The 24,101-nt window shown below is 44.6% G+C and overlaps 1 protein-coding gene across 4 annotated transcripts in view; it reads right to left on the bottom strand.

Moving 5' to 3' along the window:
• LOC137874177 (apoptosis-stimulating of p53 protein 1-like) overlaps positions 1-22,384 on the bottom strand; it is a 31,924-nt gene extending 9,540 nt beyond the window's left edge. Inside the window, exons 1-12 of one of the 4 annotated variants that reach the window (XM_068712750.1) lie at positions 22,092-22,384; positions 19,585-19,732; positions 17,614-17,721; positions 15,805-15,866; positions 5,793-5,888; positions 4,341-4,397; positions 4,125-4,245; positions 3,888-3,967; positions 3,596-3,766; positions 3,364-3,504; positions 3,056-3,251; positions 2,546-2,674 (exon numbers count right to left, since the gene is read on the bottom strand). In XM_068712750.1, coding sequence (XP_068568851.1) covers positions 2,546-2,674; positions 3,056-3,251; positions 3,364-3,504; positions 3,596-3,766; positions 3,888-3,967; positions 4,125-4,245; positions 4,341-4,397; positions 5,793-5,888; positions 15,805-15,866; positions 17,614-17,721; positions 19,585-19,732; positions 22,092-22,226 — 1,444 coding nt within the window. In that variant the 5' untranslated portion in view covers positions 22,227-22,384. Of the gene's footprint in view, positions 1-2,545; positions 2,675-3,055; positions 3,252-3,363; positions 3,505-3,595; positions 3,767-3,887; positions 3,968-4,124; positions 4,246-4,340; positions 4,398-5,792; positions 5,889-9,207; positions 9,493-15,804; positions 15,867-17,613; positions 17,722-19,584; positions 19,733-22,091 lie in introns of those variants that run through there. The other 3 variants (XM_068712751.1, XM_068712752.1, XM_068712753.1) reach the window with 3 other exon arrangements.
• Between the last annotated feature and the right edge of the window lie 1,717 nt (positions 22,385-24,101).

Below are 24,101 nucleotides of genomic sequence, written 5' to 3'. Positions count from 1 at the left end.
TGATTGAAAAAGTCCATTGAGGGAAACGTTGGACACGTGTCTCAGGGGGCTGTAATTCAGCGTCTATTGTCAAAGTGTCATTTTAAGCCGTTGCCTAACCATTTGGCGTCGCTGTCGGTACAGTTCTGGCACATACCAGACCGATACTGATTAACTGGAGAACCTGGGAGCCCTGCAGTCAGGACGCTGCGCAAAGCGGTCACTGCCGCTGTAAACTGTTGACCTCGGGATGACAAAACGGTCACGACAGGAAACAAACAGCCAGCTCTGTGTGGGGTGGAAACTTGGCCATCTGCCCGATTGCCAGATTATAAGCAGTCACGCAGTGTCTTAGAGGAAAGACAGTAGAGTGTACAGAACAGAGGAGCCAATCAAACTCATCTCTACTCACGCCTCTTCTTTAGGTAGCATGTACGTTTTTAAAAGGCCAAATCTTATGGAGAATATGAAATATAATTTAGTCAAAAAAAGACACTAAATAGTGAGACTCTTAATAATAATAATAATAAGAAGAAGAAAACACAATGATACATATCTATGTTATGCTGATCTGATCAGTCTCATTTTGATTGATACCACTCTCGCCTCTGTACCGTAAATATAAAAGGTACTGCCAGCAGCTGGTTAGCTTCGATTAGCATAGTTTAGCATGAGGACTGGAAGTCGCCTGACTCTAGGTGGTGATGTGACGTAGCACACTGCTCCTTTCAGCACCACCTAAAGCTTACTGATCAACGAGACGAGGCTTCAGGAAGTCACTGAACCTGGCAAAGAAATAAAATGACATATCGTTGCGGCTAAACCTTCTATGTCTATGATGCATTATAAACATTCTTACAATGCATTAGACGATTATACTGCCTATAGTATACGATGACCAAGCATTATGTGGCATCATCAAAGGATGGTCATGAATTGCAACTATGGAAACTATATTACATAATGATCCTTCCAAAAAAAAAAAAAAAATGCTGGTGTGACCAGCAATTGTTAAGAGTCCTGATATATAACCTTACAAGCCATTATGAATTGCTTTATGATGGTCAGACTTGCGGTTATCCTGCTTCCAGTTTTTACTCTACACTTACCCAAAGTGTCGAACAGTTCCTATAAAATCAATTTAAACATTTAAAGATGACTCAACACTACTGTTAATACTGCATAGTGCGCACCGTAATGGTTCAAGTTGCACCTACCGATCGTATCACAGGTAGACAACACTGACTGGACCAGATCAGAGTTTAGAAGAAAAGGACAAGTTCATCTAAGGCATCAGGCTTTCTGAAGCGTTTCCTATTGATCATTAACAATGCCGACAGGACATTAAAAAAAGAGAGCAGTTGTTTCTGAATCGTGGCCCCTGGGTACTGTGACAACTATCCAGCAAATACGAAGCCTTTTCTGTCAATCCTGCAGATTTCCAATGAATTAAAAAATGATTCACTTCTAACGCTCATGGGAATCCATGGAATTGTGACTGCTATGCTTACTGTATACTATACTAGCATTCATACAGTATAATAGGTACACACACACACACACACACACACACACAGCACTCGTCCTGTTTATAGCTGCAAGCGTACCTCGGACTTCCTTTCATTTGTTTGTTGTGTCATTTGTTTGACTGTTGACACGATTTACAACCGTGTGTTTCCCACATTACATAAGCTGGGACAAAAAAAAAATAGAGCAGTGGCATTCAAGAGCGCAATGGGATTTGTATCAGTGCTGGTTCAAGACACTTATACCCAGCAGTTCATCTAAGTGAGCAGAAACACTTTGCTGCTTCCAGCCTGATGGACTGATGGAGTACTAGAAGTGTCTGCTGCAGAATGAGAGAGGCCTGGTACAACACGGTCAGTGGTTAATGAGGCCAGGCTATGTTAGGATGACAAAAGGGGATTCTAGCTATTTGGAATGGATGTTGACATTAATAAGTTAAGCTCGTGTGATTATTAACCCAAGCTCAATAATGTGCCATGTTAGAGGAATGGTTCCACATTTTGGGTAATACACTTATTTGCTTGCCGGGCGAAGGCGGGAGAGAAGATTGACACCGATCTCTTCTAATATGAAGCTCCAGCCACCTTAGCGCTTAGCTTAGCTTAGCTTAGCTTAGCGTAAATGGTCAAGAAGAAACAGTTGTGTCTCAGTCCAGACTGTGGTTTATTTTCTTACGCTGGGCTTCCTAACCCTGAGCAGCTGCTGGCTATCAGGTGTCATGTGACTCATGTCTGTGTCCGTAAACACATGACCCCTACATTCTGAGGTCGTTTTCTGTAGCTCATTTAATTATGTTTTCCTAACCATCTGTTCTGATGAAAAAAACACAAACCAAGAATGCAGGACTTTTCAGCCCGGGACTCAAACTAAGAACACCTCTGCCTTGGGATTAAGGCTCAATAAAACAAACATTATAAACAGACCCACTACACGTTGAAGTGCAGATGAAGGGGGGAGGAAGCAGGTGCTGCTAATCCAACACCGATGGAGCTAGTGGTGGGGGGGGGGGGATGTTCTCTAGCGCCTTCTAGGGACTCACTGTTGTTACTGTCGCCCCCCTGAGGGGACCGAGGGCCCTCCCACGTCTCAGTGGGCTCTGACAGGACGATGTCTAAATCTGACTCTTTCCATTGGCCGGGAGGCTTCCTGCTGCCACTCCTGTCCTCTTCTGCATGGCCACACCCACCACGATAAGACGGTGACAAGACCGAACCACGACAGTGACAGCCACCAAAAACGACATCAACACGAACATCATCGCCGTCGCGATGATGTCAAAAAAAACAGAAACAGGAACAGTCACAACAGCAAGCACCACAACCACATGTGACAAAACAGTGATCACGAAACCACCATCAACATTAAGACGTGACACGACGACAACAACAACAACAACAACAGGTAAGGGAAGAGAAGAAAAAGGAGCCAACACACAGAAAAAGGAAACAGACAGAAAGTTAGATATATGAGATATAAATGAAACTCTGAAGTAAAAGGCGGCAAACCAATGCTACAAGTCTAGTTCAAAAGGAAATGTAAATCTACCAACCTGAGAGAGAGCGGATGTGGCTGAGCGGCGTGGGTTTGGGCGGTGGGTCAGCTGGCAGGGTGTACCCCGCCTCCTGTCTCCCCTCCACCGGGACCTGGATGTAGGGGCAGACGGCTGCCACTCGGCCCGAAACGCCAGCGCCTGGGTGGGAAGAGGTCTGAGGCGAGGACGGGCCTCCGCCGTTCATGCGGCTCAACTGAACGCGTGCGAAAAAACGGACGGACAGAATTAGATCTACGGTAGCTGTCGAGCTAGCGTCAAGAGAAGCTAAATACAAAAACGAGGTGAGAAAGACTGAAGTTGTGTACTTCTGCTCTCTTCTTATGCAGCCGTTCTCTCAGGTCTCCGATGCGTTGATCCATCACCGTCACCTGGGCGTTCCTCTTGTTCAGCAGCTCCTTGTTCTGGGCCAGCTTGCTGCTCTGCTCCAGGTTGTGGCGGTTACGGGCCTGAAACGCACAGCGTTAGAAGTCTCACACTCTCCTTCCCAACGCTGGAAGAAAAAAGGGGGGGGGGGGGATTGCGAGGCGGATAATTTACCTGCAGCTCCTGGTAGAGTTTCCTCAGCTCCAGGGCCGCGGGACCAGACAGGGGCGATCCTTTCTGGCCGGCGGGTGGTGCCCCGTGGGACCCGGTGTGCGGCCCCTGAGCCGGTGCAACGGGGTGCAGCTGAAGGCGACCCCTCCTCAAATCCTCCAGCTGCTGGGTCAACTGGTGAGACCATTTAGAGAGAGCTCAACATGAACCTGACTTAAAACAGATTCTTGCTTGAGTTTGACTGTTATCCTGAAGCCTCCCTCCACCTCAAGTGAGAAACAAGCCCCCACATTACCTGGTCGACTCGGACCACAGCAGACTGCAGCTCCGCCTGCTTCTCCTGAAACAGGCTGCTAACATGGTTGATCTCTGCAGCTGCACACAGACACAGAGACAGTACAAAATTTAGAAAGAAAGAAAGTCAAATGAGATCCCTACCGTTGTCTTTGCCTACTAATTAAGCACAGGGTTCCCCCACACCACTCACTGTTATGCTATATGTAATCATGAACTGCAGTGTGGTTCGGCTTACAGAGGTTTCCGTTGATCAGCTTGCTGTAGTCGACTTGTCCTCTCATGGCTCGGATCTTCTTCAGCTTGGCTTCCTGAGTCTCCACTCGCTCCTTCAGCCGCTGCAGCTTCTCAGCTTCAGACTAAACAAGAGGGCGAAGATGAAAAGACACGAGCTCAAATACCCGCTTGCATTTTCATCCAGTGCCTTATATTACTTTGAAGACAGACAGCGCACCTGCGTCTGCCCCTGATTAGATCTGCCTCCCTGGTGGAGGTACCTCAGTCTCTGCTCCTGGAAGAAGACAAATAAAAGGTGAGGACTTATACAGTTTGGAGATTTTTGAAGTGTCCTTTGCTGTTATTACACTGATAATGGCATCATTTCCTTGTGACCATGAAATGGCAGATATTTCAAACAAATACAACAACCTTTTAAAAACACAATACTTCATAACATATTGATCTATTAAAGCAGCCTATAGAGGAGGAACAGACAGAGAGACAGAGAGACAGACAGAGAGAGAGAGAGAGAGAGAGAGAGAGAGAGAGAGAGAGAGAGAGAGAGAGAGTGAGAGGCCCGTCCTGTGTGATGCTGACTGAAGCAGTTTGCACCTCTCTCTGTATCGTGCTGGCACATAGTACAGCTGACCTGAGTTTCTCACTCAACACACACACACACACACACACACACACACACACACACAGACAGACAGACAGAGAACGAGGGAAAAGGAATGTTGGCAAGGAGCCTCCCATCATTCACTGGAAACACACAGGTTCACACACAAACACACACTCTGATAACCCATTATGTAACAGTAGCTCGTTTCACGACATACACAGTGCAGGAGTAAACAGTACATTAGCAGTGTTTTGGACTCTTTCTTCCTGGAAGTCTTCAATAAATTAGGTTAACGTTACGAGGCTAGATCTGCCTCTGCGTGGCAGCTGGGAGAGCGTTCCATTCAGTGAGACAAGGACATACTAGAAGACTTGCACACCGGAAGGACACGCTCAATAGATGTCATTTAGCAGCATAATGTTGCCAAATGAAGTTGGCCTTGAAATACCTAAATTGTGTAAGTTATGGTTGTGGAAAATATCCCGGTTCACTTTAGACAAATGAACGGAGAGACTTTTAATCATTTAAAATGTTCTTTTGTTGGCTTCCTCTTCTGTCTCTTTCCTGGAGTTTAACTCTGCTTCAACTTCCCAGCAGCTCCTTGATGACCTCATTTCCTGTCAACTCAAAGGTCACTTCCTAGTGTGGGAATGGCCACGATCGGTGTCTCTCACACACACACACACACACACACACACACACACACACACACACACACACACACACACACACACACACACACAACCTGAAGCTGAACGCTTTTCTATTTGCTCAAATGGAGCCGTTCTTTCCTGCCAGTCCTTAAACCCTGACCTGATCACATGTCCTGTTTCCAAGGAAGACGTATGACCCGAGATCCTCGCACACACACACACACACACACACACAAGGCCGAATGGTGCCTCAAAGCTGACCTTTTCAGACAGACTCTAAAGTAGATAACCTTACACTGACTGACAGGCAATCCATCCAACAGCTCTGTCTCTGTGTGTAGGTGTGTGTGTGTGTGTGTGTGTGTGTGTGTGTGTGTGTGTGTGTGTGTGTGTGTGTGTGCGCGCAATTTACCTTGGCGACCAACATCTGTTGCTGCGCCTCTATTTGTTGCTGTTGTCTTGTGGCCATTTCCTGGAGCTCAGAGAGGGTCAGCTCCACACGCGGAACCTACACACACACACACACACACACACACACACACACACACACACACACACACACACACACACACACACACACACACACACACACACACACACACACACACACACGTTACATATATTAATGCAGTATATCCATTGATAAACCCAAACAGCGACAGGAGATAACCGCTGGACTACAGCACACAGCTGCACACACACACACACACACACACACACACACACACACACACACACACGCACTTTCAGGTCACAGAGCACCTTCAGTGTGCTACAGAACCGTTATTGTTATTAGGCCAGCAGCCGGTGGCCTTGGCAGGGTGACAGAATTATAGTATTGGTTCGGGTGGGAAATCACCGGAATCCTATCTGCTCTGGTCATTTCAGGGGGAGTGACACAGACGACGACGTCAGCTGGAAGAAAGAAAGAAAATCTAATCTCGCTGATCATGTTTTATCAAACCGGGCCGAACACACAGTTATGTAGCCGTGTTTGTGGACGTTCTTCAGGACAAACATGTCAATGATCGTACTTAGAGATGTGTGTGTGTGTGTGTGTGTGTGGGTGTGTGTGGGGGGGGGGGGAGAAAAGCCTTTTGCAGACAACAACGGAAGGTTTCTGCCCAGTCACATCCTGCTATTGTGTACGTTCACTCATGGACATGGACACACACACACACACACACACACACACACACACACACACACACACACACACACACACACACACACACACTCTGCAACTTAAACATTGACTCTTTTTTTTCTAGACCTGTGACTGTATAGTTATAACTCCATACGCTGTATGACCAAATAAAGCCATAATGTAGTGCGGAATACAACACAATGACAAACTATCATCCATCAACCTTTGACCGTCAGCAACGTGCAAATGACTCGCTATGATGTAACATTATCAGTATAGCTTATTGCGTAATGTATGAGGGATTAAAACATAATGCTGCACCGACAAATGGCCTCCAACAGGCGCACAGCTCCACTTGTGTCTCAAGCCAGACGAGCGCCACTGATTGATGATCTAGAGAATACGTTTCTGTCACGTTACGAGTCTCCATGAGACTAATCGTTACGGTTCATATGCATGTCTTATACCAAGGTCACACGGGGTACAATCAGGTCACACTGCAGATTTACTTATGATTTAACCGTTAAAAAAAGATATCAATAAATAATGATTTTTGTTTTCTGTATACGGATATGAGGATGAGAAAACATTAGGAGCAGTTTTTTGTTTTTTTTAATGGTGTAGTCCAATACAACATCATGTCAAAGTGCAGGATCAAAACAGTTGAGTCAGCACACAAACAAATTAAGAAGCGGTCTCGGTAAACACCTTTTTAGGTAAAAATCTAATTGTGGTCCATTGCACTGATGCTTCTTTGAAGAATGTAAATAGATCAGGAAGGGGCCTAAAGGGAAACCCTGAGGAACCCCAGAGTTAACTGACGTTATGTAATGGAGGGACTCTTATTTTTGTTTTTTTTGGTTGGGTAAACTTTCATCAAAATCCTGATGAATGCAGTTACTTCAGCTGTCCGTACTGAGCGCTGCTCTGAATCAGGCTGCAGATCATTATAGAGGCCTGCAGTCATTTAGGATTTAAGGGCTTCAGGCCTCAAGGTTTAAGGGTCTCAAAAAGATCTGAGGCTTCAGTCAATTTGGTTAAATGTTTTGAAAAAGTCTTCATGTATACCAGTGGAGTCTTTCATGCCATGACTCAGAGAGGAGCTGATGAAAAACCCTGAACTGAGCCCTGGGGGTAATGAAAATTCTTAGATAATAAAATCATTGAAATAAATTAAACCCACTGGCCGTTTCAACAACTCGTGGGATTGGAAGCTCCAACTGCGGCCGCAGTAGCGCTGTGCTATATATCAGCATCAGTGATTAAAGACGGCCGATAGCCACGCTGTGCTATCACTGCCTCCAGGCTCACTCGCTTCATTCTCAAACCCAGAATGCAGACACACAGCGTTTCCAGCGTACTGCAGACTACATCGTGTTTCAGACGATGACACGCCGCGTCATTAGCTTACTGCTGACCTGTGGGATTCTGCCGATTCTCACTTTGTCTTGCTGATGTTCTCTGGTTTCCCCTTAAAAGGAGACCAGGAACATCGCTGTCATCATGTCATCTGTGTGAGCAGCGACGCTACGTGAACTTCTATCATCATAAAACCTATTTCACTTTGATACACTCATTTGTGAATGTGCTTGTATGGAAGCAAATAAAGGCCATAATAATTATAATTTTAGAAGGGGTTGAATATGTAATTGTGAAAATGAAATAGTACTGAATACTTAAAAGTTGACATTTTAACTGAATGGCATTGATGCATTTTACTTTGAAAACCATTGAGGTGAATTTATGTGGTCTGAACTCTTCTTTTAAACATTTGTTGATGACAATTTGAAGTTTAAAATGTTTAAATCTTTTTATATCAAATAGAAAATTGAAGTGTCCCGAGTCTGGCTCACAGGTAAGCTGATGGGACAGACATCGAACATCTAAATAGTCTTGAATCTTGAATTTTGCTGACGGGATTTTTTTCCCCAAACAATGAAATACTATATAAGAGAGGCTATAAATACATTTGATAATTACATCACTCTTTAAAGTTTCCTAATATTAAAATACACCCTGAATAGCTCTAATCAAATTTGTTTCCTCTAGTATGTTGGCAGAGTGTTACATAGTGTGCGACTAGATGTATGAATTGTGTATATTTTAAACTATAACTATAAAGTAGTGAAATTTCTCATTTGGTATTTAGTTGCTTGTAAGATTAAAATCCTTTTGGCCGTTTTTTTTGCTTCCATTTATTTGCATAAGATGCGTTAAAAAAAAAGTGAGTAAACAGATATTCTTCAAGCTTTAAAAAGTACATTTTACAAGCAGCCGGAAAAATCATCAATCTAAAACCCTAAAAAGCAAACATCTAAAAGAATATGTGGATACAATAAGCAACACTATTTGCATTGTAAACACCCTCGACAACAGCCAAGAGTTGTTGCTTTCAAAGAAGTGTTCTATTGTCATCGGTTGGAATAAAGATGCCTTGTCTGTCCGTAGTGTGACGTTTGAGTGCTGGGATGAAGTTTATATCCTCTGGGCACCGTCTCTCTAATCCCCTTAATGATGACATGCATCCTACGGCTACAGAAAAGTTAACAGCTCGCCTGACACTCAACAACGGCGTCATTCATTCTCACGCTGTCAAACACGCACCACCACCCCCCCCCTCGCTGCAGACGTTAACATGCCTGTTTTCTGTCAAGCCTCCCCCTCGTGCCCGCGTATTTACCTGCAGGCTGTCCCATGTGATCCTGCAGGAGCGGACTTTAATTTTGCTGCATTGTCCTTCAACAGTAAACTCCTGCACCAAATCCACCTCGTTCCACTCCATCCTTCGCGGAGAGCCGGCGGACCTCTGCGGTCTCAGATGGAAAGGCAAAGCGCTGAGCCAGGGGCTCGACGGGGAGAAGCTCGGACGGGAGCAAAACGAGAGCGGTCCTTATCACAACTTTCCACTCTCGTCCGCCCGCTGATGTGATTTACGACACTCTCTCCCACTCTCCCTCTCCCTCTCTCTCCCTCCCTCCCGCTCGGCCCCCACCTCTCCCTCTCCCTCTCTCCCTCTCCCTCTCTCCCTCTCTCTCTTATACAAACTCTCTCCAGCATTGGTGAGCTCTCATGTGACGTGTAAAGCCCACTAATGTGACGCCGCATTCAATTACGACAGTAAACAACCACATACACCTATGAACCAGTGCAAAAAGAGGGGGAAAAGTCATCCTTTTTCTACTCTGTCTCTATCCTTCCATCTTTCTGCACCTCCTTCCCTTCTCACACCTCTCCCCGTGTTTCTGTACCACCCTCCTCCTCCTCCTCCTCCTCCTCCCCTCCTGCTGCTTCACCTTCTCCATCCTTCTTAATCTGCATTCCTTCATCTCTCTTTCTCTCAGTCCTTGTCATCTATCTGCGGCTGGCTTTTTGCTGCAGCGACATCCCCTTCTCTCCCCCCCCCCCATCCTCCCACCTCCCTCTTTCTTTCTCCCACTTTCTCTCAGAAGGGGGAAATCACTGCACCACAGCCCTGATGGGGCAGTAGCTGCTCTCAATCAACCTCCCGCTCCAGATGTGCGTTATGAAGAAGATGATGATGATGACGATGATGACGCCGGCAGATTAACTCGTGGCACACATTCCCGCCGGATGTGTCCGGCGACACACACGTGTGTGTATGTGTGTGTGTGTGTGTGTGTGTGTGTGTACACTCGGACACACAGTGGAATAACAGCTGACTGCTGCAGCGTCATATTGTCCTCCTCTTTTTCCTCGCTCTCTGCGAGACACACACACACACACACACACACACACACACACACACACACACAGAAATACACAGTGGCATGTGACTTAACTGCTGCGTCACACATTTTGTGTTTCACTCTGACACACATCTGTCTCACACACACACACACACACACACACACACACACACATCCAGTGATGAAAGCAGACTGGATTTTCTGCCAGTGCTGCTGTTCTGGGTGCAGGCATCTGTGTCACATTCATATTGATGAGGTATGACTTTGCACATTGCATATTCACAATTACAACGAAAGCCTTTTTAGTCACTTCTGCCAAACTTACTTGCAACTTTTTGGGCTCTTAACTCACTTCACAGCAGGATGTGAGCATATCATCAGTCTGAAGGCTCACAAGCTGGACTTGAATCACATTTCTTGCATACATGTGAAACACTGGTAGATAGTGGCAGAGCTTACAGTTGCCAGATTGGATGGTTTTCTGCCCAAATTGGAAAATCTTTTTCAAATCGTATTTGATTGGGAATACACAAATGACTCTGGGCGACTCGTGATAATTTAGGCTACTTAAATGTTAATGTGAATGTCAGCCCTTACTCCGAGCCAGTCAGCATAGAGATGGTAAAGGACGCCATTGCTGCGTGTAATCTGCCAATAGAAGAAGAGACAGGAAGACGGCACTGACTTGGGTCGGCTTGACTCACTGTGATTAAATCCTTATAAAAGCTTCCATTGGTTTATAACTACAAATAACTTTCGATTGATTCATTTGGATGACTAACCGTTTCAATATAATGACTGGCTTTGAGTTTCCCCAAAACCACAAAGCACGCTCATAAAACAGAAGACCAGAGGCGCACGTCTTCTGTTTTTGTTTCTAGCACCCATGTTATTCAGCCACAGAACACATCTTGGAGGCTCAAAGGAGCCAAATTCCTGTGTGTTGTCTAGATACAGTGGCAAATGGGTATGTGTGTTCTATTTTTTAACAAAAAATATCATCATGTCCCACTTAAAAAAAAACTCCTCTTCAATCCAAAGCAAAAAAGAAAAAGAATAAAGAGTCGTCTTCTATGATAGCTGAGGCAGGATCAAGGCTCTGACTGGAGCAGCACTGATACTTACAGGCTTTCCAGTTGCAGATTCTCAGTGTGGCATAAACAGACCATGTGACACAGAAAAGTCTCTTCACACTGTTTTCTCTGTATCTTAGTGGGACCGGTGCCACGCATTCAGCATGCAGAGACTTACTGTGGGGGGGGGGGGGTTATTTGGAACGAACACAGAGTGAAGTGAAGGACTTCTGAGTTTGGTTTAAGAAGTCCTACTTAGTGCTGCAATATTGAATGCAGTCGTCTAGCGTCAATAGATTATCAAGTCGTCAGAACTGTAAAAAAAAAAAAAAAAAAAAAAAAAAGTAATACTCGTGTGCTGACAGCAGTCATTCAGAACTACTGCACCGTAATGGTCTACTGGTCACCACAACCCTCTGGTGTTGCAGCTGTTCACTGGTTCTTTGCGGCCGCTTCGTATGTTGCGATCGCGGATGTAATCTGAAGCACATGGGGATTTCTGACCTTCTCAGTGTGTGAGTATTACTTTTCCCAAACAGTGCGCAGATATACGAGGCGCGCGCACACACACACACACACACACACACACACACACACACACACACACACACACACACACATGCAAACACAGACACGCTGTTCTTGATAGCACGTCCCTCCAGTAATGAAAGCCATCCCTTCCCCACATCTGCTGTACGCCTCCAGTAAAAATATTCCTCCTAATCTGCAATAACAGCTTTCAGACATTCCTGCGGGGCCCTCGGCCGTAACCAAACGGGGAGCGTCTGTTATCAGAACCGCTCCAGTGACCGAAGGTTCACATAGCTAGGGTGGCCCGGCTGGTTACAGAGACCGTGGTGGAACCGAGAGGTCACGTCTTTGAACCCCATCACTGACCCGGGGGGGGGGGGGGGGGGGGGGGGGGGGGGGGGGGGTGGGGGGGGGGGGGGGGCGTCCGTCCATCATCAGCCGCGTGTCCTCCATGTTGCAAAGCGGTGAAGACCGTCTGCAGAATTTAGGAAGGAAAACAGGATGACTCGCTGGATTTGAGGGGTGTTCCCTTAACTCAGGGTTCTGGTGCAACACAATCCCACCCAGGTCATCCAAACAGGGACTTTCCTACAACTACAGCATGATGTATGAATAATATAAATGGCATGTATAGATGTCAAACCATCATCTCAGCATTAGCAGAGTGAACTTTAGTCAGACCTGGTGATTCGAGTCCCTGAACCCGGACTATCACATAACATGCAGAGGTCTTTCTAGCGATGACATACAGTGAAAACATTCCTCTTAATCTGCATCAACACGACCTCTGACATGTGCGTTTCAAACACACAAACACACACCTGACTTCTCGATATATCCCTCAGCAGTGCTCCCACACGCAGCTGTATGGGGTCGAGTTACACGCGGTCGGATCAAGAGACTTGATTTGAGTTTGTCCACGCGCGTGTTGACTCCGCCTCTTGTTGTTTGGGGGGCGTGGTTTAGAGGACGCCGTCTTTAGGAGGAGCGTTGGGATAGGACCACCGGAGGAATACACACACACACACACACACACACACTCCTCTTCACGGCCCGCAGAACACCAGCGCTGGTACCGAACACAAACGCATTACTCGAAGCCTGAGAAGATGGATTTTTTTCGGTGCGATATGTGATTCCTGCTACCTGTTTGAATAAAACAATGACATCAACACAGCCTGGTTTCCCGTTTAGAGACAGGATCGATGACGGCCTCATCCTTTGAATTTACCGCAGTCGTATAAGTGATATTAAAAATACATGCTGCTGCAATGAGCGATGTCATTAGTGTTGAGGGGAGTGATTTAAAACGGCTGTACACTAACACAATATATATCTCTCACATACACACAAATGTCAGCACAAATGTCAGCACTGTCATGTTGACATCATTCTGTGGGAGGAAACGGCATCTGGCGTGTGTGTGTGTGTGTGTGTGTGTGTGTGTGAGAGAGAGAGAGCTTTTGGATATGATTATATATATAGCCAAGAGTCGCACCCTGACTTGGAGTCATGCATCCACAACCCTAAGAAACACTCACACACCACACACACACACCCACACACACACACACAAAGGCAAAATAACGCTGTCAAGCCCAAACACAAAATGACCAAAGACGCCACAGCCTCGCCTGCTCATAGCGTCAGGCTTAAACCACACTGACCTAAACACACATTGTGCTCTGATTGTGTGACACTAACACACACACACACACACACACACACACACACACACACACACACACACACACACACACACACACAAACGCTCTGCCAGCAGTCCCGCCCTGACACACACAGACAAACTGTCTGTGTGCCAATGTGTGCGAGTGTGTTGTGTGAGTGTAGTTTGGATCGCTTACAAAGTCAGAGAACAACTTTCGAAAAACTTAAAAGGGGAAGAGAAAGTAAGGCACAGCTACACACACAAAAAGACATTACAAAGTCACCCCTACATTCACTCCTACTTCAAGTTCCTCCAAGTGTTCCATTATGTATGACAAGCTGATGGGAGAAGAAAGCAAAAGAGTGGAAGGTGGGTAGAAGTTTAGCACTTCACACGGTCCTCACACACACACACACACACACACACACACACACCACACACACACACACACACACACACACACACAGAACAGAAACCATTTACAGAACTCACCCCGTGCTCCTGTCTTGTCTCAAACTCTTTGTTGGGCCTTTAAAACCAAATGTTTAAAAGGCAGAGGACGAGGAAGACGGATACCTCAAGACGACCGTGAAGGAGTGCGCGAGGTGAGAGGAAGAGGAGAGGGAGGAGGAGGAGGAGCTGCTTGGCTAGCTAACAATCCTCTTAGCCTGGTTATGTCATGGGACCGCGCTAATCCTACCTCACTGGCTGACCGACACATACACACTGCTGTCTAACCAGCAGACTGACCAACGCAGACACACGCACGGCAACACGGTCGGTGACTGGCTAACCGAGGGCTAACCGACGTGCACAAAGCAGTCCGTAGTCTGGGGTCGAACACAATGGCTACCACGGTTGAAAATAGCTGTTAGTGATGAATAAAAAGCTGCTAGCATGAGGTCAGCTGCTCTTTTTACTACATGACTCGTTATTTTGCAGGGTAGATAACAGGATAACGCAAGCTAGCAAAACAAAAACGCGGTTAGCTAACGGCAATTAAATTAGTCAGGCTAGTGACAAACGGATAATTCCTATTTTAATTCTTTTCTCTCTGTCTGTGAATACAGTAATTACACTGTATGTATGTGTAATGTGTGTGTGTGTGTGTGTGTGTGTGTGTGTGTGTGTGTGTGTGTGTGTTAGTTCGTACTGGCGGAGAACTATAATCATCACCGTCACTAATCCGTGGGCTAATCCGCTAGACTACACATACAAAACAGACGTGCACATACGTTGCACTGTACATATATGCGAATGCTCACACACGCACCAAATTTTTTTTTTTAAATGTTCGAATTGCATTCCTGCATTAAATGAGCCGAGTTTAAGTACATATGAGACCCAAGCTCTCTGTAACATTAAGCTTGTAACACTTAATATATTGAAGTCTACCAAACATCACAAGCAGCAGCTTATAGTATAGGAATTTTAAGAAACGTCAGTCAGTAGATTAACAGCGGGGTTTTTTTTTCCGAAGGCGGGAGTTTTTTTTCTTCATTTGAAAGGAGCTAGGCTAGCCGTTTACCCCAGCTTCCAGTCTTTATGCTACGCTATGCTAAGCTAAACTATGCTTTTAAAGAGTATTTGTATGTGCAGCTTTAAAGGATGCTTGTCTAGGCAAAAGGTTAACATAACTAAAAGGTAAAACTGAAGGTTCATAAATATTGTTCTTTGACAGCTAAAGATAATGGACATTTAGGCTTAGAGAATAGTATTTGGTAAATCTGATCTTTCTCGTGCTCTATATATATATATTATATATATAATATATATATACACACACACACACATACTATATCACATTTTCACACTAGGATACATTCAGGTACAGGTCTTTACTATAAACCTTAGGCCTATACTGTACATTACAGTCATTTAGCAGACGCTTTTATCAAGAGACTTACAATTCAGTATCTATCTACACACCGTAGACGCAGCTACGGGAGCAATTTTGGTGAAGTGTCTTGCTCAAGGGACACATTGACATGAGACTAGTGGAGCAGGAACCGGGGATCGAACCTGATTGAAAGGCGGCCCTGCTCTGCTCTCTACTTAGCCACGGTCACCCCAGTCACTGTAGTTTTGGAGATGAACTGAGGCTTTAAAAAATATCGTTACAAGTTGCAGTGTAGAGATCTTTATACACACAATGCACAATAGATCCTGAATGTTGAGATTGAGCCTATTAGAGATGCATAACACAGCCTTTCCTGCAACCTCAGCCCAGCCAAGCCCTGCTCCTGCGCGTGTGTGTGTGTGTGTGTGTGTGTGTGTGTGTGTGTGTCTCCACCTACCTTGTCATCAGCACTCTCTGCTGCTTCTGTAGTCCAGCTCTGCTCCAAAGGCTGCGGACTTCCTGCATATAAATGAACAATGACAAGAAAGTCTCAGCATGAAATATTGAAACAAGGTAAGGGTGAGATGAGCCTCGAGGCCTGCTAAAGATAAACGGACAGGACCGGTTAGAAAAGTCACTTTCCATGACACTGCATAGACATCATAAATGTACTATTTCCATCAAAATGTACGTATTGCAAAGACATTTGGACCTGTTACATTTTGTTTTTAATATTGTACGACCACATTTTTATATTTTTCACATCAGTCTGTTCTTGTCTCAGTGTATTCTGGTGTCGCGTAGATATTACTGTGCTTATGTGTCCTTATTTATATTCAGCCCCTCTTAAGGATGCAGAGAAAGTTGTTGGCAACTTGCCTGAAACACAGAGGACAAGGTGTCGCAATAAAGACAGGCTGTATGGACTGTTCAGGCCATGAGCCTCTATATGTTTCTCACACAAACACCATGTAATGGATGCAGATAAAACACATTCAATTTTGAGTGAAAAAAAAGAAAAAAGAAGTGAAATCACCCCGCATCTTATCTATACCCAGCTCCATCTTTCTCCCTGTGTACGATCTAAAAATAGCATCCTTCCTATTAATTCTACTAAGACCAGACAGGCTTAATGTGGGCTAATCCCAGCCAGCTCCAAGTTTCACCTCCAGTCAATAGAGCAGTCAGTGCAGTAATTGAGCTGACGATCTAGTATCTTACAATCAAGAAATAACGCAAAACAGTATTCAGATTCAGTTAAGAAGTATAATTAACATGTAATAGCATGCTAATAATAAACCTGCCGTTGACTGTTGCGTGTTGAATGCCAATCATTTATATCAAAACCACATCTGTGTTACAGTCTGGTGCCGAAAACGGGGGGGGGGGGGGGGGGGAGCAGTATCTTCCCTCCACAGCAACACTCTTGTTTATTTGTTTTAATCTCACTCTAGATCTCACACTGCTGCTGCTCCTAAACCCATTACGGATCTGCTGGCACACGAACCGTGACCGGGGTGGAAACCCCGCACCAAAAACCTGCTCGTCGTTGACAGGCCGCTGGATAGGAGCGAGAAAAGCATGAACGGGTTTAGATGTGTTCACTAAAGCTCAGGTATTATCACAAACGATCAAAACACAACCTTAACGGCGTCTACGACTCGGATGAGTTCAAAATAAATAAAGCCAAAATAGTGCTGTGATTCGTTTATTATTCACAGTACACTTCCCCGCTTCACAAGCACATGATAATGATGGGAGTCTAATGAGCGGTAATTATGTTTTTTTAATGAATGGAAATGCAACAGGTGGTGAGGTTGTCCTGTCTCCACTGCCACAGCTCTCACAGCAGCAGCCTATGAGCTAACATGCACTATAACTACACTAGCATTCATTCATGAATTATTTTATTGCTGAATAAGTTTAACAGGAAAAAAGGAAAAGCATCCATTGCGACTATTTTGGGTTCAGCATCAATGCTTAACGCTGAATCCATAGTGATCTGTCTGGTCTTGTCCCCCCCCCCCCCCCCAGGTTCACCCTGTTCCTGTTACGTAACACTAATCATCTTATCTGGCTAATTACTGACCGAGCCCCTGACCTGACCTCTAAACCTCATCCACACCACTGGCTCTCTGTGTTTAAGAGTTAATGGTGCTCAATGCTGGAAGAAAAATATCTATTTGTAGTCAGCTAATACATTCATATGGGACGCCTGGGTGGACTTGTCATGTGTGTGCGTGTGTGTGTGTTTGTTTTGCTGCACCTTGCGTCCAGGAGGGGCAGTGTCGGAGGTAGAAGCTGACCTCCGGCCTCCTGGCTCCCCACTGCTGGAGAAGGTCCAACAATAACACCTCCTGAGGGAGGACTCGCTCTGAGGAGAGACAGAGGGTGAGAAAACGTTAGCGAAGCCGCTGCAGAGCATGTCTCACCCAGAGACGTCATGAAAAAGATGATTTTATTATTAAGATATAAAGATAGAATATATGTTATTTACATACTTTAATATGAAGCTCTATTTGTCAGTACATTTTCACATTTACAATTAACACTGAATAAACTGTATTCTGTTTTGATCATTTATTTATTGTATTATTATTATTAGTAGTAGTAGTACTATTAGAATTATTACTAGAATGTATTTTTACTAATATTATTTTCTCCTTTTCAGGGGTGTGGTGTTATATTGTGATTCTACCCCTTTTCAGTTTATTATTAATATTATTTATATTATTACAAAATCATGCACAGCAGACTTGTACTGTATGTATTCGTCTAATTGTAGATCCCAAAGTTCCAAAAGATGCCAAATATGTCCCGGGTTTGAATATTTGACTCACTGTATGACCCACCATATGATTCAGCTTTAATGCTACTTAAATGAGAAACTACAAAAGAAAGCTGGATGTTGATAGGTTGTATTAAACACAGCGAAGCTTCAAATAATGTTCACCTATTGTTAAAAGCTTATTCCATGATACAAATATAAACACAGGGGGTTAAACCACTTCACAAAACATTGACTTGTATTATTCTTTATCCATAACTCAAACAATTCAATTATCTGTAATTATTATTTATATGATTAAAGCAGACAAAAGGAAAGATGCAGTCATTGTATTCTGGTGTTTTCAAAAAACCCAGCAGCGAAATACATCAATATATAGATGACAACACACACACATGTAGACAATGGCTTAGCGACCCTACACACACACACACACACACACACACACACACATGTAGACAATGGCTTAGCGACCCTACACACACACACACACACACACACACACACACACACACACACACACACACACCGGTGGTGAGGTCAGCTGTGGCCTTGAGCTTATGGCCCGTCGTCCCACAGGCGACACAATTCATACCAGCATTTATTCTGTGCCGCTTCACAGCGTCGCCCTCTAACAATCAGTATAGTATCAGAGGCATTTATAGCCGTCCTGACCGCTCAGTCACACCACAGGGCTGCACAAACACACTGCGTCGTCGCTCCTTCAACAGCTATGATTGAGTGAATGTGGGCCACGCTTTAATAGACACAGTCGCTCCCAGTTGTTCCGCCTGTGATGGACCGGTCTATTCACGCTCACAATGGCGCGCAGTATATACAGTCCGCACTCCATTGATTCCCCGAGGTGTGGCCGCGATGCGGGTCTGACTTTGTTTACAGTCGGCGATCTAGGCCAGAGTCACACTGTGATTATCCCGTCATATAAATCCAGATTATAATCATGTAAATACTCTAATGCTCTAAAAGCACTGTCAAGAGGATGTCAATAGTAATTATATTAGTAATGGACACGGTGATGAATTATGTGTGTGTGTGGAAATACAGGTCTGAGTACTATGAAAACAACAACAATAAGAGTCATATCAGTTTAATTCTTCTAATTATTGCCAAGCAGTCTGTTGGCTAATGCTCATGGAGAAGCATGTCATTTATATATATATATATATATATATATATATATATATATATATATATACACACACACACACACACACACACACACACACACACACACAATAGCTTATCATCTGCATAGACAGACACTTTCTTAAGATCTTATTTTACCTTTCTTAATTATTCTTGTCTGTCATCATTCCTGACTTGGTTTAACTCTTTTAAATACGTTCAAAACGTCAACATTTATCTAATCTCACATATGTAAATGTATAAATGTGTTATAAAGGTGTTATGGAGCACGGATGGACCCACCATGGCCGTTCCATACTTCAGCCAGGTGACACTCCCCCTCCCCGGCTTCTTTGCAGTATTCGACAACGTCGATCACTCTGGTAGCCGGAGTCACCGGGACCTCGGTCAGCATCTGCTGGGTGTCATTGAGGTAAACCGTCAGGATCACCTGGAACCACAGAAACAAGCGGGTTAAACGTCGTGAAAGGTTTCAGCGCGTACCACCTTACCATCGGGAAGGTAAAAGAAGGCAGACTGCGATCAAAGGCCACCGGCGACAGCCGCTTGTAACCAGATGCAGCCGTCCGTCGGACTGAACAACACATTGATCACAGCTTTAATGACCCATCAATAAGTGCTCGGATACACACACACACACACACACACACACACACACACACAGGTCCCTCTGGGCTCGGGACAAAGGTTTAACCTGATCTAAATTTAACACGATGAAAAGGTCATGGATTTTGTCTCTCCACATTTAGTCCGGACGGTTCAGAAATCAAATCAATTCAAGTCTTTAATTAGCTTAGTTAAGAATAATGCAGCACATGACAATACTATTACAACAAAGCTTTACGTTTTGGTTCATCATTTTTGGGCATATCTGGAAAAAGCATTATATGACTTCAAAGTATCAGCTGGGTGGTAATGATCCCCTCCAAAATCCTCCAGATTCTGCAACCAAAAAGATTAAAATAGCAATCAGAAAAGGACATCCTGCGTTATCGGCCGGTGATGTCATCGCCAGTGTCACCGGTGATGTCATATCAGATGGTCCGTCGGCAGTCGAAAAGATAAATTTAGGGTAATCTGGGATAGGAACCTCTCTCTCTCTCTCTCTCTCTCTCTCTCTCTCTCTCTCTCTCTCATTTAAAATATACACTGTACAGTAATCCACAGTAGTCCATACACCTGTCCCAGATCATGTGAAGTAATCTCTGTTTACATGCAGACGGACTGAGCGGGGGACACATTGTCTAAAGCTTGGATTAGACGCACACAGACACAGTGGGAGGTTTTACTAGTCCACACATCATTTGAAGCGCGGTTAATCGTGGCCTCACGAGGCCTGTGATGCTCCTGTTCCACACGGCGGAAAACAGCATTTGTTTCACTGTGGGCAGAGATGAAAGCGTTTTATATCATTGGTGGTTTTCTCATTTGAGGCAGATAGCAGCAAGATGCTCAGAATTTCCTAAAGAACTTGGCAGCGCTGGGCTGGCTTTTTCGGTTGGATACTTTTCTTCTTTTTTTTTTTTACAATCTAGCGAACTCTTGCTCGTTTCTCGACATCTGACCGACCACGGTTTCAAAACTCTGGAAAGGTTTTATTCTCCGTAACAGAACTAGAGACGTAGCGAGATGAAAAAAGGGTCCGACCTGAGATCACTGAACCGGACACCCTCTGATATTTTACATTTCACTGGACTGCATTCACACACACACACACACACACACACACACACACACACACACACACACACACACACACACACACACACACACACACACACACACACACAGCGCTTTACCCAAAGCACATGACATTTTGCTTCTCATTCTCCCACACACACACACACACACACACACACACACACACACACACACACACACACACACATCAAAAGTGGCAAAGCTACCATGCAAGAAACTGGCCTTATTATTGGGAGCATTTTGGGGATTTTTTTTGTATAGAATTATCCTGAAGCAGCTGAATTCCTCCTGAATCATGTTAGAAGCCCTGCATGCTGTTAACACCCACACTGTGGACTTTCCAACATGGCCACTACAGTGTAGATTACAACACTGTATTCCACCCGAAAACCCCTCTATAGATAGACCAGACTATATAGGTCAAAAGCAGGCCAGGTTCACCAAAAGCACCGGACCACATGTTGTTGTCTGAGCGCTACCGTTAGCTTACCGGTTAGTACAGGTTGATTACATCATATCTGTGTGGGACTGAACGTGTCCATATCTATGCAGGCATAACATCACAGAACATATCATGAAACAATCTAAGAACATTTCACCAAGTACGAAATGAAGTCACAAGGGCCTTCTAGTTCTGATCTTTGTGTTTGAACATGATGAACTGTCAATGAGGACAACTTCTTTCTGTCTATCGGTGGACAGGACTCACATCAAATAACACACACACACACACACACACACACACACACACACACACACACATACACATTTTCCTCAGTGCTGAATGGAGTGACTCCGGCTATTTTAGGCATTAGAGGGAGAAAGAGAGTGAGACTATGCAGGCAAACAGCCTCGTCTTCTCTTAGTTAATATGTCGCTGCAAAACAACCACATCAATGCACATTTCATTAGTTACTCCGAGGCAATTTCAACACAGTGTTCTTCATTGAAGGCGGGGGCGGCGGGACGGCACGGTGGCCCCAGCCCGATGCTAAACAACAGCACACTCACTGCATGACACCACAATGTTAACTTGACCCATCCTGCAGCGATAGAGTGAGTCGGAGTCAGAATGAAGTGGAGCTCACCGGTGGCTTACTGTCCCTGGTTCTGAGCTGCTGCTGCTCCTTCTTCTTCTTCTTCTGTTTGCTGCACTGACTCAGTTTGAGGTTCTTCGACACAAACACCAGCCGCTCCAACACCAGAGCAAAGAAACGCTTCATCGGAAAACCATCAGCCAAAGACACACACACACACACACGCGGTGGTGTGCGTGTGCGCGCGCATGTGTGTGTGTGTGTGTGTGTGTGTGTGTGTGTGTGTGTGTGTGTGGTATCGATAAATATCGGGTGGTGTCCGATAGAGAAAGTGGCGTCTCTGAAGGGAGAGTGTGTGTTTGGAATGTCAGAGTGCAAGGGGTACGGACTACAGATATAAGAGCGCGTGTCAGTGAGGGGGGGGGGGGGGGGGGAGGGAGGGAGTCGCCTTTCACTGAATGTGAGGAGCGGGAGAGAGGGTGAGGAGGAGAGGATGATGGGAGATAGGAAAGAGAATCGGGACACTTTTCACGGATGTTAGTGGGAGTAGACCGTGATATTGAACTGATATATATTTTTTTTTTATTAGAAAAGACGATATGGTCCATAAACACCATCCACCTCTGGTGTGATGGAGGCGCTCCTGCTCTTATTGTTCCAGGTCAGGTGTGACATTAAAGTGATTTGAGTTTCAAAGTTTGAATGTAATCTTTCAGAGGCCTGGTGGACCTGCACCAGCCACTATAGAGGTGTAGCAAGTGACCCAGTGTAAGGTCGTCTACTACTGTCTCACTGTGGTGTTCATCCTAACTAAAGGACATTCTGGATAACCTTAAAATACTGAATTTTTTCTGGAATTTTCTGACTTTTTTTGTGATACAAAAAGTGAACTTTTAAATAAATAAAGAAATACTTATCAAGGTAGAGCAATGAAACGGTTAAGATAACGGCATAATCAGGTAATATAAACTTTACATGATGTGAATATATATACTCTGTTTTCATGCTCAAATGCATATCTTGCCATGTTTTGTATTTAAATATTTGTAGTTGATGTAAGCAGCTGCAAAGACAACACATTTAGTCTGATCTAATCTGAATCACTAAAACAATTTATTAAAAAAAACAAAACGCTTTCTCACAAATGCTTAAAGTGTTCCTGTCAAAATGTTCCACTTAAACACATAATAATGAGCAACGGTCTACACATCGTCAGATATGTAGGTTATGACACTACTGACGTCTTGATTAGTTTGAGCATGTGTCAACCGATTTGTCGAGTCTTTAAAAAAAAGTCCCAGACGCTTCGATGCCAAAACATTTTTTTTTTTTAGCTCTGAGTCCAGCAGGGCTGGAGCCGGCCGGGTCGCTCTGGGTCAAGACTAACACATTCACTCCCAATACTGGAACACATTAAAGTACTTCTTTTATTTATTCTACTTGTATACTAATGATCCGCTTTAATAATGTCATAACTATGCCTGATACGTATTACTTAGGAAACAATTAGCAGGACGGCTAACTGTTTTTAACTGCACTTTAACAGTTCATAAAAAAATAAGTTCATAATATATGATATGACAGACGTGACCACCAGTGTTGACTTGACGAATGTAACTAAAAATGATCCTGAAAACATGACTTCTCCATCTTCTAAACATTGACAGCATTAATGTTCAAACATAGATATATCTGTATGTGTGTGTGTGTGTGTGTGTGTGTGTGTGTGTGTGTGTGTGTGTGTGTGTGTGTGTGTGTGTGTGTTGCCTGGTTATGGTGTGGAGTGAGGCTGTCCAGAAGCAGCAGTGGTAATGCTGGAGGGGAGAGATTACAGAGGCTACACTGATATACTGCATGGCTGCACACACACACACACACACACACACACACACACACACACACACACACACACACGCGCGCACACACACACACACACAGACACACACACGCGCACACACACACACACACACACACAGAAAGGACACATAAGGTATGTTGGCAGAAGAACTGTCTCGCACTCTGTGTGTCACACACACACACACACACACACACACACACACA

This window comes from Cebidichthys violaceus, unplaced genomic scaffold, assembly GCF_023349555.1.
Source record: "Cebidichthys violaceus isolate CVI_PGR_0920_01 unplaced genomic scaffold, fCebVio1.0.p SCAF_170, whole genome shotgun sequence".
Classification (NCBI taxonomy): Eukaryota; Metazoa; Chordata; class Actinopteri; order Perciformes; family Stichaeidae; genus Cebidichthys; species Cebidichthys violaceus.
The sequence above is the reverse complement of the archived record's forward strand: the minus strand, read 5'-3'. Positions and strand labels throughout refer to the sequence as shown.